Source organism: Perna viridis, chromosome 3 (genome assembly GCF_037379345.1).
Source record: "Perna viridis isolate PV_CMFRI_1.1 ecotype Kerala chromosome 3, ASM3737934v1, whole genome shotgun sequence".
NCBI lineage: Eukaryota > Metazoa > Mollusca > Bivalvia > Mytilida > Mytilidae > Perna > Perna viridis.
This window is the reverse complement of record NC_142447.1, coordinates 2,633,680-2,655,502: the sequence shown is the minus strand read 5'-3', so window position 1 is coordinate 2,655,502 and position 21,823 is coordinate 2,633,680. Positions and strand designations below refer to the sequence as shown.

General features: G+C 32.6%; 1 protein-coding gene across 3 annotated transcripts in view; it reads right to left on the bottom strand.

Annotated features, from left to right (window-relative positions):
- Positions 1-18,224: 18,224 nt before the first annotated feature.
- The window catches only part of LOC148620646 (anaphase-promoting complex subunit 4-like), a 56,676-nt gene continuing 53,077 nt past the window's right edge, over positions 18,225-21,823 (bottom strand). For all 3 annotated transcript variants that reach the window (XM_088574318.1, XM_088574319.1, XM_088574317.1), the window contains exons 25-27: positions 19,703-19,876; positions 19,015-19,123; positions 18,225-18,483 (exon numbers count right to left, since the gene is read on the bottom strand). In XM_088574318.1, coding sequence (XP_088430444.1) covers positions 18,268-18,483; positions 19,015-19,123; positions 19,703-19,876 — 499 coding nt within the window. In that variant the 3' untranslated portion in view covers positions 18,225-18,267. The remainder of the gene's footprint in view (positions 18,484-19,014; positions 19,124-19,702; positions 19,877-21,823) is intronic.

Sequence of the window (21,823 nt, the reverse complement as noted above, 5' to 3'; positions counted from 1 at the left end):
CACCTCTTCCATGCATGCTTTCATCTGTGCCCGTAATTAAGTGCCTGATATTTTATATAACATAGATTTATGTTATTTTTGGGAAGGCATCCTTGATTTGTAATAAAACTCAGTAATTTTTTTTCAGTATGTTACCATGGCTAATTGTGTTTATGACAATAATCACTAATTAACTTATAAATTGTTTGAACCTCCAAACACCAAGGATTTAAAAAAAATATATGCGTTTAATAAAAAAAAAACACTTGAAATGTCTGTGTGGACAGCAAGCTTCTACTCTCGTAGTGGCATTAATTAAATGTGGTATGTGGATACTTAAAAATTCAAAAAACAAAAAAAAAAAACAAAAACAAAAAAAACAAAAAAAAAAAAACTTTAAAACCTAAAATCCCGCAGCTTTTTGGATATTAGCTCTTTCGAAACTTTTGACTTTGACTTTTGAAAAATTTTGTTTTTCTTGGAAACAATTCCAAATATTTTTCTAAAACATCGCAGAAGGGCAAAATGTGCTACACAGGCAAGCAGTTTCGCGATATGCTTGATTTTCCCCACTGATAAGATGTTATCACATTTGGACGAGCTATTTTTCAACAAAAAGTTGGCATTCCAATGGGCAATTACTGATTGTGTTGGTATTCATACAAGATTGAATTTCTTCAGAATTTTGTGAAGAATAAAAATGTAAAAGATGCTAAATCCTTTTTAACTCTGCATACAGATACATTGATGAGGCATTGTCCATCCAACAACCCTTCCTTTGGTAAATAATTATCCACCAGAGCTCGAGATAAGGAGACTCCAGAAATAGTTTGTTCTGCATCTTCTTTGGACCTACACCTCAATTCGACAACAGTGGTCATCTCAGTGCCAAGATTCAATGATCAAAGAAACGTCTTAGTTTTAATATTATAAATTGTCCTTACCTGTGCAGCAATGTACCTTCATCTCCTGCATATGGTGTTTATATTTCAAAATTGATTCGCTACGCTAGAGCAAGTACTAACTACTCTGATTTCTTTGAACACCATACATATCTGCATAACAAACTCTTGAATCATGTGTTTGAGGCAAAGCGTCTCAAAATGTTTCTTACCAAATTCTTTTTTCGGTATCATTCCTTGGTTGAAAAATACTCAGTTTCTTCTAAAAAAATGGAGTAATGATTGTTTTTTTTTAATTTTTTTATTTTTTTTGTAAATTGTTCTTTGAACCGCTGACTTCCCGATAATGACGCAATACTTTACAAATTTAATGTAATATTTAATCAACATTGGTATATTCACGCTGCAATGGAAGAGGGTGGTTTAGCGCGCTGTAAAACCTATATTTAACCCACCATTTCGTTTGAAATGCCTGTACCAAGTCAGGACTATTGCGATACCAGCTGCTCCGGTGGTGTAATAACCATTTACCAGATTTATTTTGGACTTGACTTGATTACGGATCAGACTAATGTTCGGTAATTTTTGTTGTTACCCTTATTCAGAAACTATTACTAGGTTTTCATGTTTTGCGAAAATGCGAGATTTGTAGTTGCAACAATAAAACTTGCATTTCGGATTACTTTGCATTCTTAAAAGATTTATATCATTATCACCAAAAACATTTTCTCCTTAAATGACAAAATCTCAATAATTTATGCATGCAATAGTTTCCAAGTTTATTGTTATATTTCAAAGCTACAGTTGGAACTTCTTGTCTCTGACATTGATCTGAACTGAAGGCAAATGGCTAATGAATCAATTGAAGTGAAAAAAGCAAATTAGAAGAAGAAATGGAGCACTTCGTTGGCGTTATAAGCAGAGATGGTTTCTTTGCACGCTAGTCCTAAATGATGTTACTGTAAAAGTGAGATAAATAATAGGACAAAATAATATAAGACATCAATAAATCCTTAAAAGATGGATTTTGTAACCTTATTTTTCTTAAATTTAAAATAATAAAGAAAAACTGAACATTTTTTTTTCTTTTTTTATTGAAAGTGAAACCAATTGGACGTTTTCTTATATAAAGTTTACGAATAAAAAATGTTCATATTAGAAATACGTATTAAATTTTGTTCTCGATGAATTGAATTCTACATGTAGTATTGTAATGGAAGTCAGTATATGACCTTTAATTTCGGATTTAGATTTACGAATTTATCACTGTCACATATTTTTGTCCCTGATATGTTTCATACAAAAGCTTTTTTCCAAACTTGATATAAATTACTGTGAATTCTAACATATGGGTTGGTAAAAGATAACAAATAGAATACGATAGGAAAGTAAATAGTATCATAATTCAGATTCTTATTTACATAAAATCATTCATCCTAACTTTTTATTCTTTCTAAATGCATTAAAAACATGATACTTAATCACCTACTTCTCCATATGAATATATAGTATAAGATTGTATGCCCAAATGTCTTGCTTAAATGCCATTTTATTTTTAAATTATAGATGCATATCACAAATATATGTAGCGAAAGTTATGACAGCCGCCATGACTCACTATCCTGCTCCTATTGCCCACATGTCTTCCTTAAATGACTTCTTTTTTTAAGTTCAGATGCGTATCACAAATACAAATACATGTAGTAAGTGAAAGCTTGCGAGATTAATAAAGCAACCATGGTTCAGTATCCGGTACTAAGTTAAACATTAAAATAGAGCCTTTGACGATTCGCTTTGATATTGATATGTTGTCATTTTGGCAATTATTATTTTTTAAAAACTTTACCGGTTGACCTAAACCATGCTCACAGATTACACAGTTCACCTGGCAGGGCTCCCAGTTTACACAGTTCAACTGGTCCATACTTCTAGATTACACGGTTCAACTGGTCCATGCTTTGAGTTAACAAGGAGTCTAGGTTTCTAATTTATTCTTTAGTTCCTGTATGTATTATTTAACTAAGCATTGTTCAGGGAGTTTGGTCTGCCTCTCATATTGGTCTAGTCTCTGTGTCCAGATTATGAATATCAAATTTATAATTCTTATTATAGTTTACTTGCATTGATTTATATTTTGTCAACGTTAAATAGGAAAAAATAATGCATTGCTAATTGACGAAATCTATATCCTATAAAAATTGCGGTCTTTTGACGTTAAATCTGAAGAAAATCGGGCCTTTTGGATCACCCTACAAGCATTTCATATTCCTATCGTATTCCTGTACAAACATCTTCAGACTATCTAATAGTGGTATTGTTATATATAAGCGTGCAGCTCTAGGCTGAATGGAGTTAATTCCCTTTCCAACTATCACGATTGTTTAGATATATGGTGTCTCCCAAATGCACGACTTTTTCAAAGGTACATAATTTTGATGTAAATAACAGTTACCGTTCTTCTGGAGTCGATCAGTGTTTTATGATATTTCAAGAAGATATACATTTGACCATGTAGTATGGCTTTACTCTATTTAAGTTACGTTTAACATGTAATACGTGCAAATATTTATTTTTGACAAATTTTATTTAAATGTTTACAGAGAAACCTTTCTATTTTTAGACTGTCTACATATAATCTGTTCGGATTAGACAGTTGTTTGATTTCTGCAGGTTCAAAATGAAAAAAACTAATTCCTTGTAGATTTGTTATCGGTAAATACATGGTTCGGTTTAGACAGGTTTCACTGTATATGATATTTGGTAAAACATGTCATCCGCTTCCAGTTCGTAATTTATTCGACTTCAGTTGATGGACTAAGCAGTCTATAATGGGCCGAGGATATGTAATGTAAACCAGGCGCGTAGCTGAGGCCAAATTGAAGTGTAGGCAAAATTACGGCAGGGGGTCTGGGAGCCGCTTTGGGCCCCCAGCAGGTCTAGGGCTTCGCCCCCCCCCCCGAAGCTCCGCGGAGATAGCGTTTTAGAGCATCATTTATGCCTCTCCTGGATGTATTGGCAAAATTAAGTGCAGGCAAAAGCTTTTTTGCCTAACGGCAGCTACGCGCCTGTAAACTTTATGGTAATAGAATAGTTCATACTTTCTAGCGAGTTTTTGTGGCATGCATGTCAACAAATCAAATTGCTTTTTACTGCAGAACCGTACGCACTTAGTTTCTTAAAAATATGTGTTTCCTGAATACTTGTAATAGGCTACAGTTTTGTACGTCAATAATAGACCGTTATATGAAGCCCAAAATGATTGATGGCACAGTAATATTGAAGCATGTGTCTAGGTTTGAGGCAATTCAATTTACAGAATAATGATAAATATCCATATTATATGGCTCGACAAATATATACCTCCGAGCAAGCCTTGTGGTCGACATGATTTTTAGGAAGGGACGATCATGGCATGTGATTATGAAAGAGTAATCAAAGGAACCAAGGTTATAAATACAAATGATCTTGTATATGTTTCCTCTCTTTACAGCACTATATTTTTGTAAGGTTCTATTGTGGCGTTTATGACATATGGAACCATATTTATGTTGTAAAAATGAAAGCAATTCATTAACTTAAGACGATACAATTTATGTGAAGTTACAAATTATCATTAACGAATTAACTGGTTTACTATCTATCTTTACCTGAAGTAAAGTATGATAGATAATTCTGCTTTGATTTGGCAGCTTGGCAGGGGATATAAATCATATTTTTGGTGCTGAGTACTTCTTGTATACAGTTCATGTTTGGACGTCGCCCTTCCTATGTATTTGGTTTTATTGCTGCGGATGAGGGCAGAAAACGTGTGCAAAGGACGCCTACCTTACCGGTGCACCTGGTCAATGCTACCAGTTTTAGTGGAGTCCGAGTTGCTCATTTACTTTTGTTACTTTTTATGTTTTATTTTAGTTACTTTATGTTCTTCGTTGTGTTTGTCTCTTTTCTATGTCTGGCCTTTTTCTTTTGATTTCCGATAGAATATTGGTTCCCTTATTACTATTGCGGCATTGCATTTTTATACATATAATTGTAATTGTATATATCTATTGATAATTGCCATTTACTTTAGTGATGGTGTGGGTCAATCAGCTAGGTCCTTTTGTAAGTATACTGAACTTGTAGAAAGCCAATATATACAAATTTGAGTCACTTAAGTCAAACAGTATATGAGATGTTTGGTTCCTTCATCAACGTAAAATTATTAAAAAAAATCACCCCGTAATGATAATATATAGTCGAGGTCGTCATGTGAAAGCCTTGAAATACAACAAAATATGGGGCAGAAAGAATATACTCTTATAATAAGCAGTTTCAGGTGCTGCTTTGTTTACAAATATCGCATATACACTGTTATTGCTCAGACCCCAGAAGTGATAAATAGAAAATATTTATGGTAATTGCTAAATAATCGAAACAGCTGATAACGGCATGGTTTATATTTCATTTAATGATACTACTTTCTGTAAAACGATACTTGTAACCTCAAAACAAAATAATGACTTGCTAACAACATAAAATATTTTTCACACATTTTAATATTGGATGTGTCATAAATTTCTACATTTGACGCCTATTATACAAAACAAACTACTGCATGGCTGTTTAGGCTATTTATTAAATTATCCCCATTATATTGAAAATGTTCCTTACATCTATTAAAGAAATTTATATAATCAGGAATATTTCGTATATTTCTATACAGCATTTTGAATTATGAAAATTATTCATCTTGAACGAATCTTTGGCTAATTTTATCGGCATTTCGGACACAATGGTTGATTGAACAATCCACATCTTTCCACATGTCTACCAATTGTTTTGGATATGATTTTTATCTAGAAAATTGGGACCTAAAATACTAGTAGAAATATATTTGTCCTACAATAATCCTTCATCATTTTTACTTATAATAAACTACTTTCTGCTTTTCGTATATAATTATGATTTAGCATAGAAACTAACGTATACTTACTAATAATGACTTTTTCAATTATTATTCTATTTACGTGTGTATATGCTGGAAACCTGCCGATTCTGACATAGTTACCCTGAAGCTAGTTTGTTAGTATTCACAAAGACTGACGCAATTTTACATCTGTACTTATTAAATGGAAATATGATCCACGTTACGCATGCCTGGCACGAGTTCATATGTATATCTTAAATATCTTTTAAACATATATAATAATTGTCAAATCAATGACGTCTCTTCATCAAATTACATGTTTTACAATTATCCATGTACTGCATAACATTTGTCAATGGCATGTCTTCAATTTTGTACCATTCATTCATTTCACAAATTAAATCGTCATTAGTATTCCAGTCACATCTTTTAACAATTCGTATAACCTTAATTTTTAAAATGACAAACTCATGTTTATTTTTCATAGATTTCTTTTTATCATTTATGTTTTTAGGGTGTTTAAAAATTTTAAAATGACATTACGGGTAGTGTTGACCTTACAAATTATACATCAGCACTCTATGTGCAGGTGAATGCACTTCATGTTATTTATTTAATATTCGAACAGATTGAACTCACGGGTTCCTCGTTATTCCTAAAAATCATTTTTGTCGCGTCTGCTTCCTGTTGGATATGAGTAAACCGAACAAACTTGTGCTGTAAATCATTTTGAATTCTGACATAAAATAGCATATTGATAGTCAGTTGAGCAATATTTTATTATTTAGCTGTGATTTGTATAGTTTAAATAAAGAGTAAACAAGGAACCAAGATTCTTGCGGAAATCAAAAGAATGTAATCCAGGGACTAAGACCAGACATGGTAAACAGACAAACACAACAAGGAACATAAAATAACCAAAATAATACATACAAAGTAACAAAAGTAAATGAGCAACTCGGATCCCACTAAAAACTGGGAGCATGGACCATGTGCACTGGTAGGGTAAGCGTCCTCTGCTTTTCTAGAAACACCCGCCGAGTTGTTCATAAAGAGCAATATGCAATTGTTGAGAGAATTGAGACTTCAAATAATTGCGACTTAATAATGCAAAAAATAAGTCAACAAACTGAATAAGTAAATTTGTATACGAATATATTTGAGAAGAGTTTGGTAGGTCGTTGAAATGTATGTATGTATGTATGTAAGTATGTATGTTTGTATGTATGAGTACTCAAGAGAACAAAAATTCTAACGGAAATCAAAAGAATGTAATCCAAAAACAGAAACCAGACAAACAAAACGAAGAAAATAAAGTAACTAAAATATTACATTTGAAGTAACAAAAGTGAATGAGCAACTCAGACTCACTAAAGACTAGAAGCATGGACAAGGTGCACCGTTAGGGTAAGCGTCCCTGCTTTTCTAGAAACACCCACCGAGTTGCTCTTAAAAAGTCAAGTGCGGGGAAGATGATAGAGGAAAGGAAAACTTTGATACTACAACATAAACCTGTCCCAGAAGCCTAATTGTAAGAAGTCTAGTGCGATACAAAAAGTCTGCGTAGTTACAGCAAGCTTTTGCATAACTTATGAGTTATCATATGAAGCTTATGTAGACAGGTGCTGTAGGGATTTTGCCACAGATGAAAGGAAAGTTGACGATGCGGAATGAAAAAAGTCATCACGTTTGTCGTAAAGTGTGGTCGATAATTTTCCTTTACAATCGATCTCTAAGTGTAGGTCAAGATATGAGGCAGTGTCTGTAGCATCCTTTTTCTCAAGTTCTTTTGGGTAGATGCTATGTATCAACGCCCAAAACTAGGGTGATCGTTTAACGCTAATACGTCATTTATATAGCGGAAACTGAGATTAAAGAATCTAGCTAAATCCTGTTCTTTCTTTGGAATCGGATCAGCTATAAAGTCAGTCTCGTAAGAGTGAAGGAAATGGTCAGTAAGTAGAGGAGCACAACTTGTTCCATATGAAATGCCAAACGTTTGTTGAAAAACGCGTCGACCACACTGGACAAATATGTTGTCGATCAAAAATTCTAGCATTTTGAAAACATCTTCTTTTTATTTGGAAGATGACTTGGAATTATATTTTACAAAGTATGTGGAATCTCTACCAAGAACTACAGATTTGTATCTAGGTGTACCCTCTTTTTTGGAAAAAACAACGATGATCATGTTTTTGAGTCGAGATTTTAACTGAGTATAAGGAATAGAAGTATACAGTGTTGAAAAATCAAAGGTTTTAATCCAATTATATTTTGATAACAATCTTGAACTGATATGTATGTATGCAAATATGTATGTATTTATGTATGTATGCAAATATGTATGTATTTATGTGTGTATGTACTTATGTATGTATGTATGTAAGCTTGTATGTATTATGTTTGTATGTATTATGTTTGTATATGTATGTATGTTTGTATGTGTGTATGTATGTATATGTATGTATGTGTGTATGTATGTAAGCTTGTATGTATGTATGTATGTAAGCTTGTATGTATGTATGTATGTATGTATGTATGTATGCATGTATGTATGTATGTATGTATGCATTGTTTGTATGTATGTATGTATGTATGTATGTATGTGTGTGTGTATGTAAGTATGTTTGTTTTTGAGTATGTATGTATGTATGTATGTATGTATGTATTTATTTGCTTTTAAAATATATGACAACAAATTTTAAAGAGAAATCCTGCAAAGGAACAAACATAAACAAATCACCCATACTTTACGTTTCTGTATTACAGCTATAAACATTTAGAAAACGACTTCAATAACATTAGCGGTAAATATAGAACGTTTTCAGAATAAGAAGTTTAAGCTTTAGAGAAAAAAGTATGTTGCTTAATATCAAATTCTAATTATACTTGATACAAAACTCACATCAAGGTGGTCTGTGAAACAGAAAAATATTTTCTTGATAGATATAATAGTTGTAACATCTTGGAATTCTCGTTAACTTGATGGCCTACAACGTTATCTTAAACGATTTTGCTTTTATGAGTCTTTACTGATAGTCACGGCTTCATTTAAGCATTCTCATTTATTAGATGACCTACAATGTAATCTTAAAAGGTTTATCTCGTATAAGGCTTCTGATATGGTCATGGTTGCTTTGAATCAAGCTAAAACTTCATAACATTTTCATATTTATGAGTATTAATGAAAGGTAAAAACGACTACCAATGATTTTATTTAGATCTATGAATTCCAATTTGTTCACTGGTGGTATGAAGTTTCTGAAGCGTCATTGTTATACTTTGATAATATCGTTAATGTTTTGCATGGAAGTCAACTGTTTTACAATAATTTAAGATTTTGCATTGTGATGCAGGGAAAATAGTAGTATTTATTTCCCTGTATTAGGTTGACCAATCGTGTACCCTATTCAGGTAAAAGGAAGTAGAACTTTGAAAGGGCAGATTGGTGTACTGACAGTTTGTAATGATGATTTTTCTCTCGAAGATTCTTAAAAGGATTAAAGTTTTAAAAAAAAATTAAATTTATTTTTTTATCCTTCAAAATTCATAGTTTATGAAATTTTAAAAAGACTGCATAATACAAATGAGTGCGGAACCAAAAAAAATGCAAAACTTCCGGTACCTTCAAACTTTTGATGGTGGTTGAAAAAAAGATGGTCAACCTCTATACCCATGGTGATTTTTTAGTCTCTACATGAAAATATTACAACAAAAAATGGTTTTTGAGTCCTAGTTTTAGTTAGAAATTACTGAAAAACTTGAAAAGGTTAGTATTGTCAGCTATAGGAAAATAAATACTACATCTACGTTCTACATCAGAAATTCCGAAAAGGGAAACTGAAACTAGGACGAGACTTCCAAACCCTATTACACAGAGAGGACTGCCTCATATTCCAACCTATTGTTGGAGATTGAAGACGAAAGAAGACTACACTATACGACAAACACGACGACTTATTATTTAGAATTCTACATTTGACATTTTTCTGTGGATCATTCCTTCAGCCCTGTGTATTGAGTTTTCATATCACAATCAAAGCCTGTCTAAGCTACACGGGTTTTATGTACCGTGCTCAACTTCTTACAAATACGCTTTGTAATAAGGTTATAATGTTATAAAACTGAAGTCACCAAGTAATAATGTAATGGTCAAAATCATAAACTCATTGAACATATTGTGGCAAAACCATCATCATCGTTGTAATTACGTTATATTGGTGCCATATTTTCACGTCATTTAGCAAAAAATGCCGAAAATTGTCAATTTTCATGTTTTATGAACATATTTACATTCAATAAGTTATGTCCACTAAAAAACAACTTTACACTTTGACATATGGTAAACTATGTAATAATGAATGTATTCATGAAATAAGAAGTTGGTTATTTTATCGGTGTGGACACCATTTCTTTGCCAAAATATGACCAGAAAGTGACCAAAAAGTACAAAATTTTACAGAATATTTGAAAATTTGTAAACTTTCAATGCATGAATTATCAGAAGTCTTTATGTTTTCATCTTGGTTATTCCAATGGAAGTTACAATACTCATTTGATCATTTTAAATGTTCTGAAGGCACTGAAAATAAATCCATTTAACATAAAATATATTTAGGATGAGACCCAAAACCCACCAGTTTTGTGTAAATAATCAAACTGAAATTCGAATTCTGCGTTTAATGACACTCAATAAATTTACAAAGTTTAAAATCTTTCAATATAAATTCATAATCCGGACACCGTCGAGGGACAGACAGGCGGATATACGGACATACATTTTTTATTGGTGTCAGGTAGTACCTCACAATTTCGTGTTGCGGAGTATAAAAATTATATAACATCTTTAGTCAAACGAGCAATTTTACTGTCAATAAAATCGGCGGTTATTTTGCGAAGACAAAGAAAATCAGATTACATCCATCTGGTATAGAAAAAGAAATGTATACCGTTGAAAATGTAAAAATAGAGTTGTTTTGAAAAAATTTTAAACTATTTCTTATGATCTTCAAAAAGTATGTAAATCGAAACTTTAGTGTTAAAGTAGTAAATGGACTTTTATGGATCATTCATGAAGTAAGTTGAGTAAAAGGGGTTGAAAAAGTTTACAGCTACACAAAACGAACAACTACGTATCATATAGCATAGTATTGAATACCCTTTTTTTTCTTACTTAAAAAAATAAACGACGAACTTAGTTTTCAAACATTGTTTAAGTAAGAAGTATGTTGATCTAGACTTGCTACAAGTCTCTGTAATATATATTTTATTTGATGAAATATTATTACTATCAAATATTCATTCACTATCCAACTGCTGTACAGTTGTACAGTTTCAAATTCCCGAAATTAGAAAGGTACGTTTTGCATTGCAGTCGAAAATACAGATATATTCTTTCCAAAACAGGTTTAAAGGAAATAAAATGCATTTGAAGCTTTCTTTCCCTTCTTGTTTGTATGTTCCCAGCAGTACAATCTGTGGATCAGTAAAGTAAAAATTCTGATGTTTTGCAAATTGTCTTCTGTGTGTATTTTCTAGACTTTTGTTGGATTTGGACTCCTTCTGATTTATTTATTTATTTTATTTATTTTTTTGGTGTTTTTTAAAATACTGTTTTTCCGATTAAGCTAACTACACGATGTGATGAATAAAGACCACACTAATATATATGGATCTCCATATAGAAACGGAACGCATATATTTGTCCTTTCTACCTTGTACTACCTTTCCTATATTTTTTCTGCAACAATTTTTAACACAAACTGCATTATTTATAATGACATTGAGTTATCTTAAGGATTCTAAGCAAATTATTTTTCTCATGAACAAAAGGTAGGAAACTGAGGAAAAATATGAACCTAGATCACTAGAATGGACTTTGTGCAGGCGGTATTGCCGTAGATGTCACAGCGGTACGAGTTCGAGTCCCGCGGAGGGAACGACCAAATATTTGCATCGCAAATTTGACAGTTCTAACATCGTTGGGAATTTTTCAGACCATTCTATACGTTTACTTTATTTTCCCTGTATCAAGTTGATCCGATGGAGCAGTGTAGCGAATAGAGTCGTCACATTTGAGACGTTTATATAATATTGATATGCTGTGACATGCATCATTAATTTGATCCTCTATCCTACATAATAACACCTAAGTGAACCGTCCCGTACTACCATACATCGTGTACTGTCATTAATCCTACGAGGAGGAATGACCCGGCCAGCGAAAGCTATATTTTTATATACCCTAGCTGGCCGAGTGGTCTAGGGCGTTGGACTTTGTGCAGGCGGTGTTGCCATAAATGTCACAGCGGTACGAGTTCGAGTCTGCAGAGGGAACGACTAAAAATTTGCATCGCAAATTTGACATTTCTAACATCGTTGGGAATTTTTCAGACCATTCTATACGTTTATATATCTTCCCTGTATCAATTTGATCCGATGGAGCAGTGTAGCGAATAGAGGTGTATATCAGAATTTATTGGCAGTCTTCCATTCTTCCAATAATTTATTATACAACACATTATTTTTTGTTTGCAATGTATTTTTCTTACACTGGTGACGCTTAGGTTGTGTTGTCTTTCAAATGGAAAGTTATGAAACAAAGAATGTTGTTTAATTTCAGGACAAGGCATTCCCAAGAAGCACGTGAACATGAAACATGCGATGAGTTTAAGGTAACATCGTGTTAAATCATTGACAGTTTGTTTTTATCTTTCATATATGACGTTTTACTCCGATGTGAATGTCGAATGTTTTCATATGAAGCCCCCTTGTAAAAGATATTTGAAATGGCCAATATTATGTGTTTGTAAAATAAGACAGCACATTCTATCGATTCCTACTAGAGGACCGATTATATGACAGTATACGATCGCCTTGATGAGTGCATCAGGAAAAGATTCCCCAGTTTTTAATGAAGTCCGGAGGGCAGATTTATTCGTTAGTGTATGGGTTCTTAAATAAAATTCATCGGTGTTTTGTCTGTTTCCTGTGTCCACTGATAATTATTATCCTGCTCCTTGTTCTGGTAGTGACCTCGTTGCTTTTACTTTCAATATTTAAAGCATTCTAAAGAACATATTGATATTAAAATATGTGATATTTTAACCCATAAATCACCTCTCACATTATTTTCAGAATTTAAGGACAAATTCAGAACACTTACCCTACCGGTACACCTGGTCTATGCTCCAAGTTTTTAGTTGCTCATATACTTTTGTTTATTTGTACGTATAGTTTTAGTTATTTTATGCTCTATGTTGTGTATGTCTATTTTCCATGTCTGGTCTTTGTTCTTGAGTGTATTCATTTGATTTCGGTTAGAATCTTGGTTCCCTTGATTACATTTGCATGATTCTTCGAATAACTACAACTTAAAGACTCACAAATAGGGCAGATGATGCATTTATCGCAGTCTTAATGTGCTCACATTCTTATTACTTTATTTCTGTGTCGTAAATTTTGATGAGTATTTGTTCCTCGACTTGCAGAATTATTACTTGTTCAGTCCATGCAAGTCCGGCTCTCAGAATTAGTTTAGTAGCTACATGTCCCTTTAAGATTTAGCATAGTAATTCGTATATGCCGAATCTCAAAATCAGTTTAATTAAAAGAATTTATTTCTTCTTAGGAATCTTTTCAATGAATTCTGAGTAATTCTCCGCAATGTTATCAGTAGAGAAAACCATATGTATTCTCTCTCATAGCAACATTTCTCCATTTTATCATATTCAAGAACTAAAAAAGGGACTCGGTATCGAAGCATGTTCGAGGTACAGAAAAGGGGCTTGAATGAGACACATTGGTAATGTACGGTCTCTAATTATCTAGAAACAGCAGTCCTCTTTCAAATACACCTTGGTGCAGGTATCTTCCTTTACAATATTTGGATTCGAAAATTGAAGTGAAAGTCATAGACTTTTTTCAAAGTTTTGATATGGTTATTATAACATTTCCACACACGTGCCCTCTGTTCTTTATATGATAATTATGGTACGATTTAAGGTAAACACTGGTGATTTAACATCGTAGTTAATTAAAATCTTATCAAAAACACTCATTTAATCCATAAACAAATTAAGAAAATGGCTTAACAAACAAAATTTGTAATCGGCAAAATTTAATTGAAAAGGTTACTCCAGAATATACAAACAACATAAATATTTATTTTGTAGTACTGAGGTTACTATAACAAATAATTAAATTTGATCGTGTGTCCTAATTAAAGTGTATCACTTATCTAAATATGAACATTGGATTATCTCTATTATCCAACATTGTAGTAGATTTCTTCCAAAATACAAAAATACCGATCATATTGATACTTAAATTTCGTAATGTCGTACACGTGTTTCGAGCAGCAATCTCTCATTGCAGCATTAGACCCAACTGTTTATTGGCACACACAACGATCGAGATAATCCATGACAAATACCCCAACGATGACCGTGGTAATTTCTCCAACTTTTGGGTGGAACTCGACTGATTCCCTTCGTAGACCTAAAACCGCTACACGAATTACAACGTAGCACACCGCTTACTGATCAAATCGAGTAAAAGATTTGAAACATCAAATTTACCTCCGCACAAAAGACTTCCAGAAGTAAAGATGACTTCCTGACATCAGTTTTCTGATTGTTATCTTTGTAACTATCTGTAATTTTCGGTTCGATTTTTGTCGCCGTCTTTCGTCATTTTACTTTAAATTAATAGTGGATAAAGGATGATTATATCATTAATTAATCATCATACCCTACCAGTGCACCTGGTCCATGCTAATAGCTTTCATTAGAGTCCGAGTTGCTCATTTACTTTTGTATCTTTGTACGTATTATTTAATATTTTTATATTCTTTGTTATGTGTGTGCGTTTTTCCTGTCTGGTCTTTGTCCCTGGATTACGTTCTTTTGATTTCCGCTAACCATCATAATGGCACATAATGCAGGATTTGCGAGCAAATACATTCAAACAACAGAAAATACTTCTAACACACTTGAGTGTTTAAGTATTCATTGTCACTTAAACAATACTTTACTATTTAGCTATGACTTGTATCGTTGCAATAAAGCATACAATTGCGACAACAAATAAATGCGACTAAGAAATACCAAATAAAAAAGTCAATAAATAAATAACTTAGTATAGATATATTTAAGGAAAGATTGGGTCGGTCGTTGAAATGGATGTATGTACAAAATGATACCTTTGCAACCGTCATTGCAAGAATGCAAAACCGTAAAATCCGACGTTAAATCAAAATTCCGTGTTTTGCATCAATGACAACATTTTTGAAAAATTTGCAGATTAAATGATGATAACGGGAGTGATAGATATGGATTTAAGGGCCACCACAAACCGTCTTGTTGTGAAAAAGCTAAAAAAGAGACAAAATCCGCTTTGTCTACATTTGCTTTTTAACGAATGTTTGATAAAACGGTACAGGTATACCACTGAATACACGCTTCTGCTTTTAGCTTGATCACTGTATCACCTAATGCTCATACCGCTATATAGATTAACGAAATTGTCATTTATATCGGAACAATTTACTTAGGTTATCCACTTATTTCCTCAGGAAATGACCGTAATTTGTTCCCTTGATTACTCCTTAACAAACACCAGTGTTAAAAAAAAACGTGAAACCGGCGTTGGAACCTTACAACCTGCTTTTGTGGGTTCGACATGGTGTTCTCCCTCTTAAGACCCCCATTGTCTGAAAAAAATTTCTACTCCCCCATACACCTTAACATTTCATATCGTGCAAAATACAGTGGAATTTTATCTAGGGAAAGTAACCACGTTGTATTCCGGTGGTGATATAAAAAACACTATTTACCGACAGATTCATTAAGACGACTGTATATTATTTGATGTATTGTGTCTTGTACGAAAAATAAAATATTTTCCAAATTCGACATTTTTTTTTTTTTTTTTGGTTTGTTTTTGGTTTTGATTACTTCTTGCATGCAGTTTGTTTTTTATTAAGATATTCCTATGCATATGAATCTAATTCTGCTGACGAGAGTTAACGTGTACAGCATACCGACATTTGTAATATCAATTTTGTATTTAACAAAATAATATCATTTTAGTATGAAAAAGTCATCTAACAGACTGACTTCGGTCATTTTTGACACTAGGATAAAATTTAAATCATTTTAATGTTCAAAATACTTTAAGTATTGTTATTAATAGCAAAACATAAAATAATTATCATGTGGAAAATATTTCAGACATGGTCATAAAATGTGATGTATAGGTGTTTATTTGTGGGATTTTAAATGGATATAGGATACATCATACGCAAGCCTGGCACGAGTTATTTACTTATCTACGAACTATTTACATATGTTTTATTAACAAAAGATCATTTTGTCCTCAAATTTCATGTCTTAAACCTTATTACAGTTGTCAATGAACAAATTGGCGTCTTTTCAAATTCTTTCACATTCGAATTCTCGATATAATTGGTTCTGCGTCCTGGGTAATTGGGATTGTTGTAAAATAGTGCTCAAAAGCTTAAAATATAAATTAAATGTAGGCAAAAAGTTTGCCTTATGAAAACTATTAAGTCCTCTCATTTCGGTGGTTTCATTTTTATGTTCAGTTGGTGTACAAATTCAAAATAGTATTGTTTGAATATTTCATCGTATATTATCTAATTTTCGATCGGACAAATCAACTTGCATGTAGAAATATCGACTATTTGCATGGACAAATACACTGAAACCTGTCTAACAGAACCTCTTTCGGACTGTATAATTCCGTCGGTTTAGACAGGTGTTCGGTTCATCCAGGTTCAAAATACATTAAAACTGACACAATGGGACTTCAAAATGTGTCTGGTTTATACAGGTTTTTGGTTTATTCAGGGTTCGGTGTATACAGGTTTTTGGTTTATTCAGGGTTCGGTGTATACAGGTTTTTGATTCAGGATTCGGGGAAAAATCTGGCAAAATTAAAAAATTATGAATAATGAACAGAAAATATTAGCATATAGTTTATGGTATATTGAAGACAGTTCAAAGTTATAATAGTTTTTTTGGGGAAAAGTGAGGTATCACACTGTAATGCAAATAAAAGAAATTATTGCCATTTTGGCATTTTAGAGAATATCTTTAAAAAAGGTTTCATGGAAGGACTCGTGTTTCTTTTTTACCATGACTCATGATTTGCCTGATTCTTACACAGAATATCTTTTGAAAATATATTCGGCGACTGTAAACACCTTACAATGCGATAAAACTTTTTTTTAAAAATCTGGTCGTACAAGAAAAACAAAATCCATACTTGCGCCAAATTTCATAAATACCTCTCACTTAAATCTGGATGTGAACAAAAGCAGTAATCTTTTAAAACGGATGTATTTCATCATTCATAACTCGCTGGACTAATTCAGTACTTGTCAACATATTGCAAGTATAGCCGTCATGTCGCGTGCATGTTTTATCCAATCAAAACACTGCATTAACTGATAAGTACTCGCACCTGCAGAAAATTATATAATTATAGTCTTTGAAGGAAACAATTAAGACGGTGCTTAAGTCTTCCAAGTAGGACAGTTAAGGTATTTATACGCAATTTAATGTTACATGACACTGGACTGAGAATCTTAATTAAAAATTGAGTTGAAAAGATCGCAAACATAACTACCCATATGAATGCAGAAAAATGTATTATTTTTACTTTATAAATATCTAATTGTACTTACTTTTAAGATAAGTTTTTAAATGTTCATAGTTTATGTCACTTAATGAATCACTTACTTCGTTTTCTAATATACGTATGTCATTTATTCAATAAACGATGTCAGCAACGCCTAAAGAAAACAAAATCTACAACTGTAATGCTTTCAAAACTTGTTTTATACCTTTGAAAGATAACTACACTCCGTTTACAACGAAGCAAAGGTTTTGCCTTCTACAGCCATAGTGATATATTGATACTAAAAGTACTTTTAATGGTTTGTTTTCCCGTCAAGAACTTTCTCAAAAGATAATTCAAACCTGAGCATGTTGCATATCAAAGCGATCTATTTGATCTAATATCTTTGGTAAAACACACGAAGCTGTTTTCAACGTAGAGTGGAATACACTTACCAGCATAAAACATCAAGTGAGCTTTCTTTGATCAAGACATCAAAAGCCCTTTCATTGACATTTCTATTGTTTGTAAAGTTCAGATTATTTGACAAAGAAACAGCTACTGTTTGTTAAATTTACATTTATTAAAAGCTCTCAGTGCCACCTCTAAGAAGTACTAAGTGTAATATAACTGAAAAATCATAGATTCAACCTTTGATTTTTCTGCGAAAGGAGTTGAGAAATAACATTAATGATTTTGATAATGTATAGCTGAAAAAAATACATGAGTTCTAAAAAAGAATCAGAAAAACGACCCAAAAAAATTTAAACGAAAGAAACACACAAAAACAGTTTTCTATACCACTAATTTTCATTTTAATTATTTTTAAGTTCATTACACATTACTTGGACCAGTTAAACTGTGATTCTCTTTGTTTGCTTCTGCTTCCATGTCAGTCTCGTCCTCCGCCTCGTCTATTGTCGTCTCCTGTTGGACAATATGGCTTGTATCCTCCATGGCACTACCATCAACATCGTCATCCTCATCTTCCTCTTCTTCATCCTCCGCATCCATCCAAAATAACCTGACCCTTCGCCTCGAGGAAAAAAGCTAAAATGTTAAAAACATCTTTTCCTGTTAATTAAATTGTAAGATGTCTTATTTCTTATGTCATGGGGTTTCCGAGAGCCTATTTATTAGAATAGGTATAAAAATTCAAGGAGAATTTTAATCTTTATCTGAATAATAAAAATAAAGAAAATCAATATTTTTAATATATGATATGACGAGAATAGGTATGGTGAATATTTAAAAGAGACAACAACCTCGCCAGAATGAAAATGTCAGCCTAAGGCCACCCTTGCATAGAAATTACTTATGTTGCAAGCGTATATTTCATCTCACTTTTAACATATTAATTTTCGCGGTAGTTAATTTTTGCGAATTCTGTCGAGTGAACATAATTTCTGTTCAAAATCAATTTTGTGAGTACAGTTTATAAGCTTTTTGTCCAACGTAAAAAAAAAACCGAAAATACATTAACAGTTATTTAAGGAACATTTATGAGACAGATTTACATGTATACTTAAGCCGAGGACGCTAACAAACGGGCAAAGAAAATTACACGAAATAGTTGCTTACCACAGCTGCAGTTTTTCTTGTTCCACTAACAGCAAAACTACTAGCTTTCATATTTTCCAGTTTTCTAAAGCAGTTGCTTTCAATTGCACTTCCTATATCTACACAGTTGCTAAAAGTTATAAGATGCAATCACTTATTTGTTCATAATGTTCAAGAACAGAAATAAAAGGATAAACGTACTTGTCTTACTTCTATTGTGGTAGAACACAGAAAGAATACAGATGCTTACTGACTGAATGACTTGAATATTTTTTTTTAAATAATATGGTCTGACCGGCTTCTAAAATAAGGTGGCTAAGTCTTGTTAGTTTTCTAAGGTCAAGAAAGCATTCGATATTGTTATTCGTCAGGCGAATGATCTGAATAGTTTAGTTATTATAATCCGTTCGGATATATGTTCGTTCAAATTAATTGTCAAACCAACCAATGAGTTCTTTGGTAACGTATTCGCCTTCATAACAATGCTTTCACAGTTTCATACACCTGTTGACCTAGACATATAAAGTCGTTTAAATGTTGCTAATGATAAAATATTATACGCTTTTCTACGTAATTTTTCATTCAGCTGGAACCTCGTTACTTCATAATTTTTCTTTGCATCAAACAAAATCGAATATTATGCGCAATGTAGTAAACCCCCTAGGAAATGTACAAAGATAAATAAAACTTCCAGTACGTGTGTACTTACACTTGTGACTGTATGTCCCCTCTCTCATGTAGAGCTGTGTATGCCCCATCCGTCACAAGTGATAAAGACAACTGAACAAGTACGGGAATTTGATCATCAGTATTTTCAATCAGCAACAGTGACAGGGTTTTCTCATCATAGAAGGCTAAATCAATTATCTTATGGTCCTTGCAACTGTAAGTAAAAAATAAGTAAATAATAAATCAATAACATGTCGTTCAGAATAGGACGTTTGCAAATAAAAAAATTACAGTTGAATCCAAACACGAAAATGCAAATTTCGGAATGCTGTATATGCATCTCTCAGCAGCTGTATAGTACTCCAAAAAATCACAAGAAGACATGGATTCGAAAATTAATAGCCGAGAAAGAAAATAACAGATATGGTGAAATGCAATGAATGGACTAGCGTATAACCTAAATACAAAATAGTAAATAATTTCAGAGATCACAAAAACGACTTCCACAGGTATACACACACCTTTACATAAGTTCTGAAAGGTCCCGACAACGAAAGTAATAAAAATCCACGGTAACAGAAATAAAACTAAAAAGAAAACATAACGACACGAAAGTATATTAATGACCAACATCTTCTGACCTGACAGTCGGGTGTCTGTGGTGAGCTTAAACTAGTTTTATAAGACCTTATCCATCCCCCATTAATGGAAAATCAAAAATAAACCAAATAACAAATCAACACACAATAAACATTCAACTCTGGCCATGGAATACCTCAACATTCAACATATAGACAAAATGAGATGTCTATTTAAAGAACGCGCAGTTACTGAAAGCTAGCTCAGAACATATTAAAGAATGACAATACCATCAAAGCATTAGAAGTTATCGTTTTTATTTACGTATGGGTGCAATTAGGGTTCGAACATCTCTAGTTTAGAAAACAAGATTCAAATAATTGGTAATAATTTGAAAAAGCGTATACTTTACAAATAAATCTATTAAGGGCAATTAATTAATCTATCTATTGATAAATCAATTGGATCTTATTTGAAAGAATGTGCTTCAAAGACGTATAATAAGTACTCAAAACCGAAAATATTAAAAAAGGAGGCAAGACCCAGTAGCGAAAATTTTTACCATTTACAATGCAAGCAATAATGGTGTAATGAATTGAATAATGTCAGACAAGTCTGATATCAATAAACGTTGTAAGTCTACGACAAAAGTAATCAGGAATTACACTAAGGCACATTCAACCGATGAATGACCTGGCAGTAAAAATATGTTTTCAAATGAACTGAAGAACCGGAAGAATTGTAAGCAATTGTATATTTCTGAAATTTCGAGAATAGAATATCTGGTCTATTTCGCGAACACAGAGTACCATTGTGAAGCATTATTACAAGGCGAAATATTTTACATTACACTGTTCCTCGATTCAAACCTACCAAGGCTATTTATTTGGAATGTCACAATTCATAAAACAGACTTATCATTTGTGCCTAAATACAATAACAATAATAAATGAAATGTACATTTCCCTTCTAATTCCCTTGATATGTAACAATCATATGAAGACCTAAGTTTCCAGTACGAATTTATCATTAGTGTCAAAATTTCAAACTGTAGAATTCGGTGCAATAAGTTCAATAGTATAAGCTCTCATTTCTGTGAAACGTGTCAACGAGTGTAAAGTTACCGGGATTACATAATTAATGTCTTTGCCTCCTAGGGATATTTCAAAGACGGACCGAAAAAAAAAATAACCCAACTAGTGCAATGAAGGAAAGTACAAATGAATTTTGTTTTATACAAGAAGTGGAAAACTTTTATGAACAATATTCTTCAAATATTTACTCCATGGAAAGTTATTTGCTGGTATCAAAGTTAGTACCGACTTGAATAACTACTAATTAAGACCATGATATATCAGTTTAATACCGAGTGGTGAAAATTAAACCCGCCATAATTTTCTCTTACAAAACAACCCACCAAGCTTGATATGACAATCAAGTGTTTCTAAGAAAGCAATGAACTAAACACCAGGCAAAGATGCCGCAAAACTCCTGATCTATGCTCCGACTAAGCGAGTTTCCCTCTGTTTCCATCCTAGTTGGCTTACAATTAATTCCCCTACATGTCGTGAATTTACGGTTA